The sequence below is a fragment of the Physeter macrocephalus genome, chromosome 12 (genome assembly GCF_002837175.3).
Source record: "Physeter macrocephalus isolate SW-GA chromosome 12, ASM283717v5, whole genome shotgun sequence".
Classification (NCBI taxonomy): Eukaryota; Metazoa; Chordata; class Mammalia; order Artiodactyla; family Physeteridae; genus Physeter; species Physeter macrocephalus.
In genome coordinates, this window is record NC_041225.1 from 44,301,543 (window position 1) to 44,316,715 (window position 15,173).

Consider the following 15,173-nt stretch of genomic DNA (forward strand, 5'->3'; position numbering starts at 1 on the left):
GCAACGGGAGAGGCCGCAGCAGAGGGAGGCCCGCGTACCACAAAAAAAAAAAAAAAAAAAAAAAATTTGGTGGGCTTCCATGGTGGCGTAGTAGTTGAGAATCCGCCTGCCAATGCAGGGGACACGGGTTCGTGTCCCGGTCCGGGAAAATCCCACATGCCGCGGAGCGGCTGGGCCCGTGAGCCATGGCTGCTGAGCCTGTGCGTCCGGAGCCTGTGGCTCCGCAACGGGAGAGGCCACACAGTGAGAGGCCCGCATAGTAAAAAAAAAAAAAAAATTTGGTGCAATTAGTATAATTTTAGGCTGCAGAAGAAAAAGGGTCACGTTATATTAATTTTTTTTAAAAACCCCATGGTCCACTCTCTAGGGCAGGGGTCCCCCAACCCCCTGGGATCTAATGCCTGATGATCTGGTGGAGCTGATGTAATAATAATAGAAATAAAGTGCACAGTAAATGTAATGCGCTTGAGTCATACTGAAACCATCCCCCCTCCCCGGTCCTTGGAAAAATTGTCTTCCACGAAAACAGTCCCTGGTGCCAAAAATGCTGGGGACCGCTGCAGTAGAGGACAAAACAGAGTCTGTTTCTTCCCTCCTGGATTTCCATTTTAGTGAGGGAGACACAATAAATGAGTAAATAAAACGATTACCAATTGTGATAAGAACCACAATGGAAATAAGGGGCTGAAACAGAAAATTAGGGAGGAGGGCATCCAAATCTGAGCCAGGGTAGCCTCTCTTGGGGAGGAGGTACCAGTGGGAGTGTCTGCACACAGCTGGAACTATAAAATAGGAGATCTCTCACTGAGGTTATCCCTATGCCCTGGCTTCCGGCTCCTGCATGCCCCCGACTCCAAAGAGGCAGTCCCCTGGGGTGGTGGGTGGAGAAGGAGCCAGGACTAAGCAGGGAAGGGTGAGGGGCTGCACACCCAGACCCTTGAGGAGGGAGTGGGGAGCTGCCACAGGGACCCTAGGGGACCAGCCCAAGACATGTGAGAGGCAAAGTGGGGGCAGGTAACTCAGGCTGCAACCTGCAGCCTTGAGTGTGCAGACAGTTTTTGAAATTCAGATGTTGCCACTATGCGCCCTGTGACCATGACAGAGTATGTATCCCATCTGTAAAATGGGATAATATTACCTGGCACAGAGGGTTGTGGAGATGTTAGTACAGAATGATTTCTGGTACATACTGAGCACTCAACACGTTAGTGATAACAGCGATTATAATAACTACAGAACGTTTATGTACCAGACCTGGTCTGGGCCGCGGGGATCCTGCAGAAACAGGGAAAAGTCCCTGCTCTTGTGGAGCTTTCATTTTAGCAGGGAAGATAAACAATAATCAGGTAAGCCAAAATAATGAGTCAGAATTTCAGAGGGTGATAGCTACGAAGATAAGGAATAAAATGGGAAGGAGTAGAAACAAGATTTCCTGAGACAGAGAGTAGTCAGGGAGTGTTTCTCTGCCCTGAGACCTGAATGAGGGGAAACAGGCAGAGGAGGGAGACGAACAAGCTTTCCAGGTAGAGGGTGCAGCTTGTGCAAAGGCCCTGTGACAGGAAAGAGCTTGGCACGTTCACGGGAAAGAAAGCCAGTGTGACTGGGGTGCTGTCTGAGGCTGGTGGGGCTTTGGAGACCAGGGTGAGAAGGTTTATTCTTGCTGCAATAGCACACAACTGATGGGATTTTTTGAGGATTTGATTTTTAATGAGATTATTCTGTGTATTAAATGGACTGGAAGGGACAGGAAGAGAAGCAAAGAGACTTGTTGTGGTTTGATGGGGTCAGAGACCAGTTAGGAGACAGGTGATGGGGACCTGGGCTAAAGCTGCAGAAGCAGGATAGTGAAAGATGGCCGAAGGGAGGTTATATTTAGAGGTGAGGACTGTTAGAACAAGCTGGTGAACCAGATATAGGAAGTGACAGAAAGGGGGGAATCAAGGATGAGCCCCAGGGTTTTGATGCCAATTAAGCGCCAGTTACTAAGATGTAGAAGACTAGGAGCCAGTTGGGAGGAGACCAAGAATTCAGGTTTTCAGGTCACAATTCAGATTTTCAGGTCACGTTCAAGGTGCCTATTTAACCTCCAAGAGGGGGGGCCTATCACAGCTGGATATATGAACCTGGGTCTCTGAGGGAAGTCAGGGTTGGACCCGGGGGCATAAGAAGATGCGGGGTGTGATGTCAGGAGCCCAGGTAGAAGGTTTCAGGGAGGAGGGGAGTCGTCGGTCCAGCTCCTGAGAGGTCTCTGGGATGGGGGTGAAGGCCCTGCCGGGGCGGTTGGAGGGGAACCAGAAGTGAGCAAAAGCAGAGCCGGCAAGGGCTGGGAGCGCTTTCAAGTTTTGCTGTAAAGTGGAGCAGAGAAACAGGGCATCTGGATGGGGGTCAAGGGACAGTATGCGTGTGTGAGATGATGGGTGGCATTAACGAGATGCCAGGGGAGAAGCGGAGAAGACAGAGGGAGCTATGGCCCGAGCAGGAGGGCAGAGTGGGGTTCAGAGCCGGGTAGAGGGAGGCGGCGCAGCAGAGCAGGTCAACTCCCTCTCAAGACAGGCAAGAGGGGTGGGCTGGGGGAGGAAGGACAGGGAGATGACAGAAGGCCTCACACTGGGCCAGGCAGGACCTCAGTGATGGATTAGGGCTCACGCCGCTGTTACATGAGCCAAGTCAGGGCCAGGCAAGGGATGGACGCCTCGTGAGAGATGGGGGTATATTTCTCTATGCTGGTATCTTTCCCTCCTCCGATGGAGTGGGGGCCTTGTGATTCCATCAGAGGCGAAGCTTCTCAGAGGCTCCGGGTTCCCTCCCTCCAGCCAAGTGCACTGACTTTGGCTAAAGCCCTGGGTTCGGGGGGCGGGCTGCGTGGTGGCACGTCCCATGGGCAGGGCCCCTCCCCACCCAGTGCCTGTGCTGTCCCCACGCTGGGGTTGGGGGTAGGGCACCGGAGGCCACATGCTTGACCACAAGACAAAACCCAGGTTTCCAAAGAGAAGACCCAGGCTCAGGATGGGTAGCTGACCTGCCCGAGGCCATACAGGATCCAGATCCGTGGGTTCTGAATGGTGGTCTTTCTTCTGAGACAGTTCAGGGCACCGGAGGCTTCGGGGTCGAGAGTGAGGGGTTGGCAGTGTCGCTCTCTGAGGTTTGAATCCATCTCTGGAAACTGCTGTGAGCTGTCCACCTCTCAGAGGCCTTCGCCCCCAAGCCCCCAGGCAGTTCCAACCCAGCCGCACCCCCTCCTAGGATCCTAGCTGAGGGGAGGAAAAGGTACACTGAGGTGAGTGGGCCATGGCCTTTTAAGGTGTGTTGGAACTTAAGAGAAAGGGAGCTTTGGGCTGATGCCAGGAGACTGTCCAAGGGGAGCCCCGTGCCCCTTGCACGTTGATTTCCCCGCATCCCCATCTCCAACATACACTTTCTTCCCCTCACTGCAGCCCCTCCTCCAACACCCACATCCCCCAGGAATTACACCCAGTGCCCACGCCTGCACCTCTGGCCCTGCTACTTATGGCTTTGGCTCCCCCAACCAGCCAGCGCCCCCAGGCAGCCTCTTCCCTCCCTCCTTCCTCTCTTCCACCCCAGATCCACTGAGTCAAACTTGGTGAGCCCTGGGAAGGTTCTCTTGAACCAGCCAGCCTGGGCCTGGTGGTGTGTGGCATCTCCTCCCCGTCCGGGGCAGACCCACCGGGGCAGTCGACCCCGTCACTCCCCATCTATCTTGACTCCTGCCCAGCCCTGACCCTTCCCTGTCTTTCCCAACCCCTCTACCATCAAGTGACACCTCGTTTAAACCCAGGAACTTCACAGGATGGTTTTTATTAATGAAATGGCCCCAGCAGCTCCCTCCCATAAGCTCTAGCCAGACCTCCCATCCTCAGCTCTGACGACGCTGGGGTGCTCAGCCTTGGCTCTCAGAGCCAGAGGACACCGAAGACACCCTCCCATTTCTCCTTAGGCTTGGAGCTAGAGTCTCAGGGATTCAGTCCGAATTCCACCCCACACCATGCTTCCTCCAGGCCGGCACTCCTGCTGAGCTAATTTTCAAAACTTAGTGACCAAATAGTGTTGCTTCCACCTCTGGCTTCTCGCTACAGATTTTTGGCTTCTCACACACACAAAGTGTCTTGAGTCTTTACTTTCCCACTGAGATTAACACACTTCTGAATTGGTCAAGCTAAAGACTACATTTGTTTCTTTCTGAACTGAGAGTCTCAGAGCTGAAGATACACTGTTGGCTGACCTTTGGGAGGAAATCAGGCAAATATGTCAGGAGCCAACCAAAATGTTCATCTACTTTGCCCCAGTAAGTCTCATTTCTGGTGATGTTATCTTAAAGAAAAAAATACAAAATATAGGGGGGAAAAGCCAACACATAAAGATATTTATTGCAGCTCTATTTATAGCTAAAATAAAATGCATATATATAGAAACAAACATCCAACAAGAAAATGCCATGCAGCCATTTTTTAAAAAAGAATTCTACATCAACATTGAAAAATATTGAGAAAAAAGTAGGATAACAGTTAAATATACATTTACAATTTTGTAAAGAAAATAAAAAGTGCCCATGAAAAAAAAGCCTGTTATTTTCCCCTTTTTCTCAAATTTCCCCCTTATAATTTCTTTCAAAGCTGCCAGCAAAGTGGTGCAGTCCTAAACCTCCCCCAAAATCTGCTGTAGGAAAGAAACCTTGAATAACCCTCCCTGAAGGCAAGAAATCATTGGCGGGATCTGCTTGGCACTTAGGAAATGGAAATGCAGCATGGAATGCCAGGGGTCTTAGAGAGGAGATGTGATGGGAAGAGCCCAGTTCTTCTATGTGTTCAGATCAGTCTCTTAGATGGGACAACAGGGAACTAGTAACTGCCAGGCAAAGAGTCACGAGGACAAAGGGGACATCATGTGTGAACGGGCTCTTCCAACCGCAAGGCACCGTCCACTTGCAAGATAGTGCTGAGGAGCGGTGGGTCAGCCAGAAGAACCCAGACTTGGGGTCTCAAGGAAGGTCAGCAGGAGCCCCAGCGGCTGTCCAGCGCCTCTTAACTGACCAGGGCTTCACTGTACTCAGGGTGGCCCTTGTACTGCTGGCCAGTAGTGAAAAAGGATCTTCTTAGGCTGAGCTGAAATAGACTGGCTTCGGCCGACTGGCCCCACTTCCGCCTGCCACGTGGAACTGCCCAGAATCACCCCAGCCCCTTGGCCTCTCCCTGTCATTGTCTGCACCCTTCTCAAAATTCTCCCTATTTTGGGGCCAAACACCTGCGTCTCCCAGGGTCCCTTGCACAGTCTAGACTGTCCACCACCCGGCTGCTCTCCTCTGGATGCCCTTGTGTTTTGGAGAAACCCCACACAGAGAGGAACGGTGCCCATAACCACAGCCCTCCAGCTTGTCTGACACAGGCACAAGGCCCACTCCTCTCCCGGCTCTAGTCTGAAAATTTCTATAGCTCAGCCTTGGACAGAATCTGCTCTTCCTGCAACCTTGCCTCACTCTAACTTATCTTTGAGCTTCCAGTCAACCAAACCACCCTTTTCTGCACCCAGTTTACAGTCCCTATTGAATGTTCATGCAGGTGATGTTTTTAAAGGGAGGAACTGCGCTGTCTAGACCCAATGCCAGGACCTCCCGGTTTGGGCACTTAACCCCCTCTGAAGAAGGTTGCCAACAGTCATGTCAGGGGAAAGGAGACGCAAGACAAAAGGACATTATTACGGTGCTTTTTCCGTTTTTCTTTTTTGCACAAAAACAGTCCATTTATTCAAGTGTTCTCCAGCACAAGTACATTAGAAAGGAGCTTTATTATATTCTTCTGGGCACAAAAAAAAAAAAAAAAAAAAAAAAAAAAAAAAAAAAAAAAAAAAGTGATGAAGGCGGAACTGACAGACTTTCTACATCTGCTGTACGCACTGACCTCTTTATAATTATTTCATAACAGCTATGTCACGAGCATCACTTACACAGAGATACAACAGAACACCAGGGCATGGGGGTGGGGACCCGTGCAGGGCCCTTTCACACTTGCCCCTCCCCGATGTCCCAGAACCAGACTGTGAAATGTACATTATTATTGTCAATAAATAGAGAAGCAACCCTAAAAAAAATACAGTGGTGAAAGGATGCTGGAACCAGGGAGAAAAAAAAAAAAACAACAACAACAACAAAGAGAAGAGGAACTGAAGAGAAAGGAAAGAGGGCTGGGAAGGGAAGGGTCTGGGGAGTTAAGTCCTGCATTTAGCTGCGTGGAATGTGCAGTAAAAGTGCTCTCCCGCCGGGGTCAAAGCGAAATCGTCTGTAACAGTAAAAGTTATTACCAAATCAGCTACGGAGTTTATTCTTCAGTATGAATACATGATTTCCCACAAATAAGTAAGCACCCGCTACTTCAATGCCTCAGCTAAAACACATGAAATCGCTCATTTAGTTTTCAAGTACAAAGTTAAAATGCCTTTTTAATAATAATATATCAGAGTAAAATAATAGTCTCTTTTAAACTCCACTACAAGAAAACAAAACAAACAGTCATTGTCCAGACAGCAGACTTAATTTAACAATATATATTTTTAATAAAATGTTTTAGCACCTTGTTGAGTCACCTCCTCCCTCTGCGTATTCTAAGGAATTTCGGCATTTTTGTGGTTGGTTGGATTCTAGGGCTGTGCAACCAAATCAGTCTGTGAAGTGAAATGGGACTCAGGTGATGCTTTCGGATCCCTGCTCATGTCCTCAGGCCCAGGGCTGGAGGCCGTGAGACTGGAGGCCGTGAGACTGGAGGTTGAGAAAGCCGCCCTCCCATGCCCCTGGGGGGAGTTTTCCAGTTACTGGAGTTACAGGACTCTGCGGGCCTCCGTTCGTTCGTTCGGGCAATTCAGCCAGTCACGACTAGCAAAGGACCTTCCATCCTTGTCCTCACTGCTTCTGACCTGCTTGTTTCTCCCTCTCCCGCAGCGATAAACCACCAAAGGCCCACTCAGGCGGGTCTCTGGAACACACAGGAGCAGGAGGGGCTGCCCTTGCCTCCTAAAGACCCCAGCCTTCCTTTACCAAAACGTAAAGATTCGAGAGCTTCTGCTAGAACAGTGGAGTTCATCCTTGATATACCTCTATTCTCTTTCCTCTTAGATCCTCCAAACACTTGTGGTTCATCCCTGCCTCAGCAGGGAACGGCCAGGAGAGCCATTCCAGCTCCACGCCATCCCTCCAGAGGTGGAGGAAAGAGGGCAGGACAACTCCAATGTCATCTCTAATCACAAGCGCTGGGAGGGTCCAGACTAGACCACGCCCGATGACAAATTCAGATTCCTCATCTCCTGGGATCAAAACGGGGCCTGGCTAGAAACCCAGTTCTCACCAGCATCTTGGCTCTGCTGCTCACCCTGACCACAGGCAACGACCAGCCCTCATCAGATCACAGTGCGAGGCAGGCCCCACGGCCCTAACCCTGCAAGTTTCCTGAAAATGACACCTCTGAAAAATACCAGTGCCACAGCCTCTCTGCCCCAAGCAGAACAGCGACAGGAATTCAGAAGCACCTCCAAGATCCGCTTTATGTATACTGATGTCCTCAGAGAGATGAAGACTAAGAACATTCCCCAGACGGCTCTGCTGAAATAGTCCTTCCCTTGCTCCTGTTACAGACCTCCCTGTGCTGGAGACCGTGGGCTAGTCCCATCTAATTCCCGTCCCATCAGTTCAGGCTTCCCCAGAACTGCCAGCTATGCAGGAAGTAAGGGGAGCCGGCCCTCATTAGATCCGTTCAATGTCCACCACCAGCCTTGCTTCCTGCTGGGTCTGCCTGTCCCAATCTGCACTCTAGCGACTCACCAAAAACCCACAGGCATCTTCGCCAGCCGCCACTCCCAGGCCCGTCTCAAAAGCAAAGCGGTCCTGCGTGCTCTTTTGGGAAGTTTGCTTTCTAGAATGTTCAATAGCAGGAAGGTTCTGGGGTCTAGAAAGAAAAACAGACAGTGGCACACCTGGGTTGCCATCACTGACTGCAAGACCCCACGGGTCCTGTGCTCCTCGGTCGGCTCCCGGGAGAGGCAGGCAGCACCAGCCAGCTTGAGGCCCACGGGGCTCAGCGGCGCTGGCTGGAGACGAGCTTCCTCCTCGGGCAGGTGACCCGGGGCCCTGCGCCCTGCCGAGCCCCAGCTACCTACCCCGGCAAGAGGCACAGGTCCCTCTGGCACCTGCAGCAAGTAGGGGGGCATCATCCTCAGTCCCTAGAAACCCTCGTTTCCAGGAATTTGTAAATTGGCCTGCTCTTCAGAAAGAAAACCCCACTGGGAACATACTCCAGAATTTTCCCTAGGCCTTCTTGGTTTCTCCCGCTGCACTGCCTCTACCCTGAGCCTCACGCACAGCAAGTGCCACGATCCCCCACCTGCATCCCCGCGCGACCTCACCTCAGCCTGTCCAAGCACAGCTCCCCTGTAGAAGGTGACCTGATCACTGTCCCCAGGAGCACCCCCGGAGTTGGGAGTCAACTGTGGACAGCACCCCGGTGTGGCCAAGTTGGCACATCCCCAAGGTCCCCTGCACCCTGCCAAGTTCTACTGTGGGACCAAGCCCACGGGTGTGGCTGGAAGAAAAGCTGGTGATCGTTAACTCTCATCCCTGCGAGGGTGCATCTGGCGGCCCCTTCTGGGGCCTAGTCAGGTGGCCAGACTGCGCGAAACAGGTTATCAGCCGCAGCAAGCAAGCTGGCCGGCCCACACTGACCCCTCAGGCTCGCCACATCCTTGGCTGCCGAGTTTCTTCCCCACACCAAGCCCCTGGGTGGAGCCTGGGCCACCGGGAAAAGCAAACTCCTGCACACAAGCAGTGGACGAAAGGCCTCGGAGAGCCAGGAAGTCTGTCTGCAGAGGAAGAGACTCTGCCCTGACACTGGGGCTGGGAAGACGTTGGCGTTGGCCGCCAGGGGAGGGAGCACCTTGGACTGCCTGCGGCAGCCCTCCTCCCCCAGCCCTCCGGAGCAGCGCTGGTGGGCTCTGGGCCGGGAAGATGGAGCCTGGCTGGAGGGGGTGGGGCGAGCACCACAGTTCGGTACAGACTCCAACGAGGGAAGGGCCGAGGGGTTCCCCCACAGCTGCTCCAGCCCCGTGGGAGCCCACCATCACCACCTGGCATCACGGCACAGAGCTGGCAGGAAGCAACTGGGTACCATCTTAAAAACCAATCTGACAAGGAAGTGAGTAGCCTGGGGTGCTGGACTAAGCACCCCTAAGAGGAGTGGGAGACCGCGGCCACCAGCTGTGAGCTTACTCCTGAGCAATGAGCACGGGATTCAAAGCCTGGTTTAGTTCTGTCACCAATTACTAATTTGCTTTATTCAAAAGAGGAGGGTCACTGTCCCATTTTTTTCTGATGGAAGCCCCCTGGCCAAGACAGCCCTGGACGTCAGTTTCGCTTTGGTCGGGGGAGAGTGGGTAGGGGGAGCTGAGGGCTGACTGGACTGGTGCCTAGGGTTGCAGGTCAGTGTCACAGGTTGCTAACAGAAGAGTCTTTTGACATCACCAGGGGCAAAAGAGATAGAACGCTACCTGCTAGAGGAGAGCACCTGCTAAAAGAAAACCTCCTCCTTTTCCTGCCTTCAGCACCTAGCAACTTCTGGGATTGACAGTCTACCTGCAATCAGGGCAACAGAGGTAAAGAGCTGCAGGGCCGACTCTGCAAAGTCCTGAATCCTGGGGAGAAGAGTGCTGAGAGCTCCCTGGTTGTGTGTGTGTGTGTGTGTGTGTCTGTGTGTGTGTGTGTCTGTGTGTGTCTGTGCACGCGCATTCGTTACGCATCGGAATAGAAACATGTTCCTGTGTGTGCGTGTGGGGTTGACTGATTGGTGTGGGGCCTGTCTGCAGTGGGGCCCAAGACTCAGCATTCTGAGCCTCCGTCCCCCGCTCCCCACTACAAAATATTTCTTATACATGACCCTATCTATGTATTTATATAGCGCCTACCACCGTAGGCCCTATCTTTCTAGGGATGCGAACGTGGGACCATGTGCTTGACAGCACACCTCCCAGCCCTGCCAGTCCCAGGAGGTGCCATTCCCCCCTCCCATTATAAAATATATATCTCTATATGCCACATTATCTACACCCCATCTACCCAGGCAGGCATCTGCCCATTGGGCCCTCACCCTGGAGCCACACATGCCGTCCCCGCCTACAGCCAACACCAGGCTGCCTGCCTCGCCGGGAAGCGGAACCAAGTGTCGTGCACTTGGGGCTCCAGGTACTGCTGACTCGAGGTAAGAGCACAGCTATCACCAGACCAAGTACTAGAAAAGAAATACACACCACTCCAATCACACACGCGAGGAGAGAGATGCCTGGTCCTCCCTCCAGCCCTGACACACGTGACTCGAGAGGAGGGAAGCAGAAGAGAAGAGGGACGCGCCCGGAAGGCCGGCCTCGGGGACCCCCCGGCCGACGCCCAGCTGTCGCAGCGCCCGGTGGCCCACCTGGCCCGAGGGGTGGGGAGCCAGGGCACCAGGGCCACCACTAACTTAGAAGCACCCTGCTCCCCGCACCTTGGTTTGAAACCTAAAGGGAGGGGGGGTTGGGTTTTTGTTTTCTTAAAGAAAATCTGAAAACAAACATAATTATAACCAGAACCATAAGAATAATTATAACAAAAGGTGTCATCAGCCTCCCAGTATAAAACTGCAGCCTTTGGAGATGACCAAAAACATCACATTCCAGGGGCTGGAAGCCGCCTTGTGCACAGAGGGTGGATGGTGGGGGCCTCATAAAAGAACACACAAAAAGCGACTTAGACAGGAAAGCACCAGTACGTTTTGTATGTTTTTTTATTTGCTCCAGGTGGGGTCTGAACTGTCGCTTGCCCGCACTCTGGATTTTTTCTGACCCCACCGCAAGGAGCCCTCGAATCGGCTAATGTGAGAAATTGGGAATGAAGACCCCTCATCCTGCCGTCTTGCCGAGGGAGTCTCCTTTTCGAAAAAAATCAAAAGGTTATCTCATAAGCCTGGATGGATCCCACTCTCAGCTTTCCACGGTCCCGACCACTGAATTTCACCCCCTTTTTTTGGCAGGGAGAAACGGGAGAATGCTGTTCCCAAATTCTCCTCCTTCACCTTGTTAAACACCAAGGGGAAATAAAAAAACCCCACCACGGTAACAGTTCACCTCCAAGCTGTCTCCCTTTCTCCATCCTCGGTTAAAACCCTTTGCACATAAGGCAACGTGGAAGCTGATGTTTTTACTCATCTCGCTGTTGTAAAGCACCATTATGAAGTCGGGTTGTACAGTAGTTAACAGTACCTTTTATATATATATCTCATATCTATCATATATATATAAACTGTAAACAAGAGGTAACAGCGGCTTCTAGAAACTGATTTTCTTCAAGGTTTCCTGTGTGGTAGGCACCTGAATACTGTATAAAAGGGTCTTGTGTGGTGTTCTCGTCTCTCTGCTGCTAGCTGGGTTGTGTTTTGCATGACCAGGAATGGTGCTGGCAAGACAGCTCAGTGGCTGGGAGGGAGCTCTGCCGCCTGAGCGTCTACTTTCTGTCCTCTGCTTGTGCTCTATCTGATCAGGCTAGAGACAACAACAACAAAAAGATATATAGTAAAAAAACAAAACAAAACAAAACAAAAAAAAAAAACAAAAAAAAACCCAATATATAGATTTCTATAGAATTTCCTTCTTTCCTTCTCTCCCATCTTTCCTCTGCAAGGTATGTTACTATTTTTTGTTACTGATTTTTTTTTTTTTTTTTTTTGCTGCAATAAACCCTCTTGTTTCAGTCACAGCAAGAAACAAAAACCCAAACAAACAGAAAACCCCTCTGAAAAGAGTAGAAAACAAAAGGTTTGACCCAAAAAAAGGGGGTGGGAGGGTGGGGAGGGAGCTTGGTTTTGTTTTTAAATAGGACTGAAGATTAACATTGAAAAATCAGGAGATGATGTCCAACCCTTTTTACAAGGCAAAGCCTTCCGGTATTTCTGCCTCTGTGGGGTTTTTTTTTGTTTTAAATTCCTTTTCGTCTTCTGGGTGCTGATACTTCTCTCCATCCTCAAGTTCTTGGTATTTTGTTGTGTTTTGTGTTTTTTGTTTGTTTGTTAAAACCTTGTTTCACTACCTCGGTTTGCCCTCACGTCCCTTACACACAAGCAAAATATTCCTTCAGCGGAGCAAAGAGGTGGCGGATGACGGGCACGCTCCACGACCGGCCCAGCAGTCTCTGCCTCGCCAAGCGGCTCATGTTGGAGACGTCGGTATAGTGGACAGGGAAGCCAAACACCCTGGGGAGAAAAGGCAGAGAGGGCAGGGGTCAGCGCCAGCCCGGGCAATTCTGCGTCCTTAATATCCTGTTCGAGACTCAGGCACCTGGCTACTCTCTGTGGGTCTGAAGGTATGTTAAGATGATCACTGCCTAGAGATTTCCCACACAGTAGAAACAGAGTTAGCGTTTGTGAGAAACACCTCCAGGATACGCTCCACCTGAAACTGAGACCCACAGTGGGTACCTCAACTCTGTATGTAACAGAACTACATCCCTGGTATCTTCCCCCGCAGAGAACGGAAGACTCTGCAAGGGGGCCAAACTCTTGCCTGATGTCAGGAGTTCCTGCTTGCTCTGGTTGTTTGTGTAAATGGTCTTTTTGTCTGGCTAAATGGCAGTTACTCCAAGAATGAGGAATCTAGCCCGAGTCCAATCTGTACCAAAGCAGGGTGCTGAGGCTGTAAGGCCCACCTGGTCCCACACTGTCCTGGTTTGCAAAGCACATAACATCAGCAAGTGTGAAGTAGGGAAGCTCCTGCGGCTGCAGTGCTTCCTTGGAGTTCAGAAGGACCGCTGGGAGCCGAGGCATCGGGGGTTGATTCCTAGACGCCCCTTACTTTAAACCAGCCTTACAAGGCACAGGAGTCCTCCCCCGGGAATCTGCCATGTTGGGAAATGCTTGGGAAAACCCACTGCTCACGGGGTATCTGCAGGGGATCCGAGCCTGGTGCAGAGGCAGAGGTCCCTCCCACCCCCTCCTGCCCGACACCAGCATGAGTGGGTACCTTTCCATTTCAGTGCACCATAAGATGTCCTCTTTCTCATTCATGAAGACGGGGAAATGCTGGTCTTTGCCCTGCTTTATGGAGTTCGACCTAGTAGTAATGGTCCTCACTTTGCTGAACTAGAAGACGAGGAGAGGAAAAGAGAAATGAGCATTCATCTGCTCCTGCCAGGCACCCGCCAAGGACTGGTGCGTCCAAAGGTGACAAGGCCTGGTCCATCCAGGGGCCGGGGTCAGGCTCCAGTCGTGAGCCTCCACAGACCCCACTGCCCTGCTCTTCTTCCTACACTGAGGTCACCCGGCCATCCTCAGTCCAACCTCACTGGCCAAGGGCTTGACGGACAGCAGCTTGAGCCACTGTCCTTCGTAAGTCTCCTAAGAATTGTTTTTTCCCAGGGGTAGTGACTTACAGGCAAAAGGATGCCAAATTCCTCAGGGGCGCAAAGATACCCCTGGGGTGCCAGCAGTCCCAGGAGGTTTCTCCAGAGACAAACGGAGCCTCCACATCACAGGAGAAGCTCTGCTCTGAAGGCTCGTGCAATAGGTCCTGGCTCAATCATTCAAAAGCCGTAGCAGACGCAGGGACCTTGGCAAAGACGTCTTAGTGTCTGCCTCCCACAGGACCAGCGGGCGAGCTCAGCACGAAAGGGCTGCAGGCAGCAAGGATTCCTGACCTCTACCCCCCGCCCTCCAGGCTCTCCCCCGACCCTCCGGCTCTGGCCAACTGCATGCACAACGCCCCAGTTGCATCCTCTGCAGGCGGGACACAGCCCTGGTGCTGCTCTAGCTCATCCTGCCCTTCTCCTTATCCCCAGCAGAGGGCTCGGATGCTGGGGCTAACCTTGGCTATTCTGCCGTGCTCCAGACACTCCTGCAGCTCCAGCTTATCATTCACAGTGGATGCCAACGGCCTAGAAGGCAGAAGAGAGAGAGTAACAACAGAAACCAGGACAATGGCAGGAACGCACCCAGGGCCCTGACCCGGCAGCCGTCTGACTCACGCGGGGAAATCAAAGAGGACCCCGTCACCCACGTGCGTTGTAACCCCCTTCAAACTCCCCAAGACACATGCAACATACACTGCAGCCACTCACAGACACAAGTCCACCAAGCATTAATCCTTAAAGGTAAATTCAAAAGTGGTCTCAAACTACAAATAAAACAGACAACGCCTGCCCAGATGGGGAAAAGCCCAATTATTTTTAAACCTAAATTTAAACTTAAAAATATTTTAAACTTAAAAGTGTTTTAAACTTAAAAATAGACTGAGTCTTAAAAGTACCCATCACAAAGCAAGCTTTGGCATGACAGAATGTTCTGTATTTCGACTATGGTGATGGTTACATGGGTCTGTACACTGGATGAAATTCATCAAACTGTACACCTTAAATGTACAGTTAACTAGACAAATTCTGCACAGTCCCCAGAAGACTAAAATTTTGTGACACGCAACGTGTCACTTCTCAGAAGGCAGACCAGGATCACTAAATAGCACCTTCGCTGCTGGCCTTTTCTGACATTTAGGATTACTTAATAAAGGTTTCACATAGCGGTCCACCATCTCTGCATGGGAATCACCCCAGGACCCATGGTCAAATCGTGCCTCCAGACTCCTCCCTGTTCATGCGCATCTACACTCTACTTGGTCCCTCGAGGCACCTCTGCTCCTCCGGCAAGCTCAGAGTTCTAGAACTTTAGAGCTGGAAGAAGCAAGTAAGAACAATCCCCCCAAGGTCTGTCAGGGTACACTGAGTTACTGGCTCCATAAAAATCCTGGACTACATAAGCCAGTCCATTTTTCCAATATGCACAAACATCCATCCTGGGAACATTAGGGAGACACTGAGACAGTTTTCAGGTCAGCTGCCCACTGACCCATCTCCTTCCCAGCAACAAGCCCTCGCAAAGGACGGCAGCTTTGCCAAACGGGTACGAGACTGGGGAAGTTCCTAAAACTTCATGCTATTGGCAGAGGCAGATCAGATGACTGAGGCCAGGTTAAATGATGTTCCCAATTTATAGGTATACCAAGGAGGCTTAAAGTCCACACTCAAAACATGCTGCAAAATATTTCTTTCCGTAATAGATATCTAGATTGGGTGGATCTCCCTCTGCTTTTTTTTTTTTTTTTTTTTTTTT

At 51.3% G+C, this 15,173-nt stretch overlaps 1 protein-coding gene across 6 annotated transcripts in view; it reads right to left on the reverse strand.

Annotated features, from left to right (window-relative positions):
* Positions 1-5,861: 5,861 nt before the first annotated feature.
* The window catches only part of DNMT3A (DNA methyltransferase 3 alpha), a 105,449-nt gene continuing 96,137 nt past the window's right edge, over positions 5,862-15,173 (reverse strand). For 5 of the 6 annotated variants that reach the window (XM_028497211.2, XM_028497213.2, XM_028497212.2 and 2 more), the window contains 3 exons: positions 13,876-13,945; positions 13,036-13,154; positions 5,862-12,269 (listed from right to left, as the gene is read on the reverse strand). In XM_028497211.2, coding sequence (XP_028353012.1) covers positions 12,128-12,269; positions 13,036-13,154; positions 13,876-13,945 — 331 coding nt within the window. In that variant the 3' untranslated portion in view covers positions 5,862-12,127. The remainder of the gene's footprint in view (positions 12,270-13,035; positions 13,155-13,875; positions 13,946-15,173) is intronic. The other variant, XR_008618851.1, reaches the window with a different exon arrangement.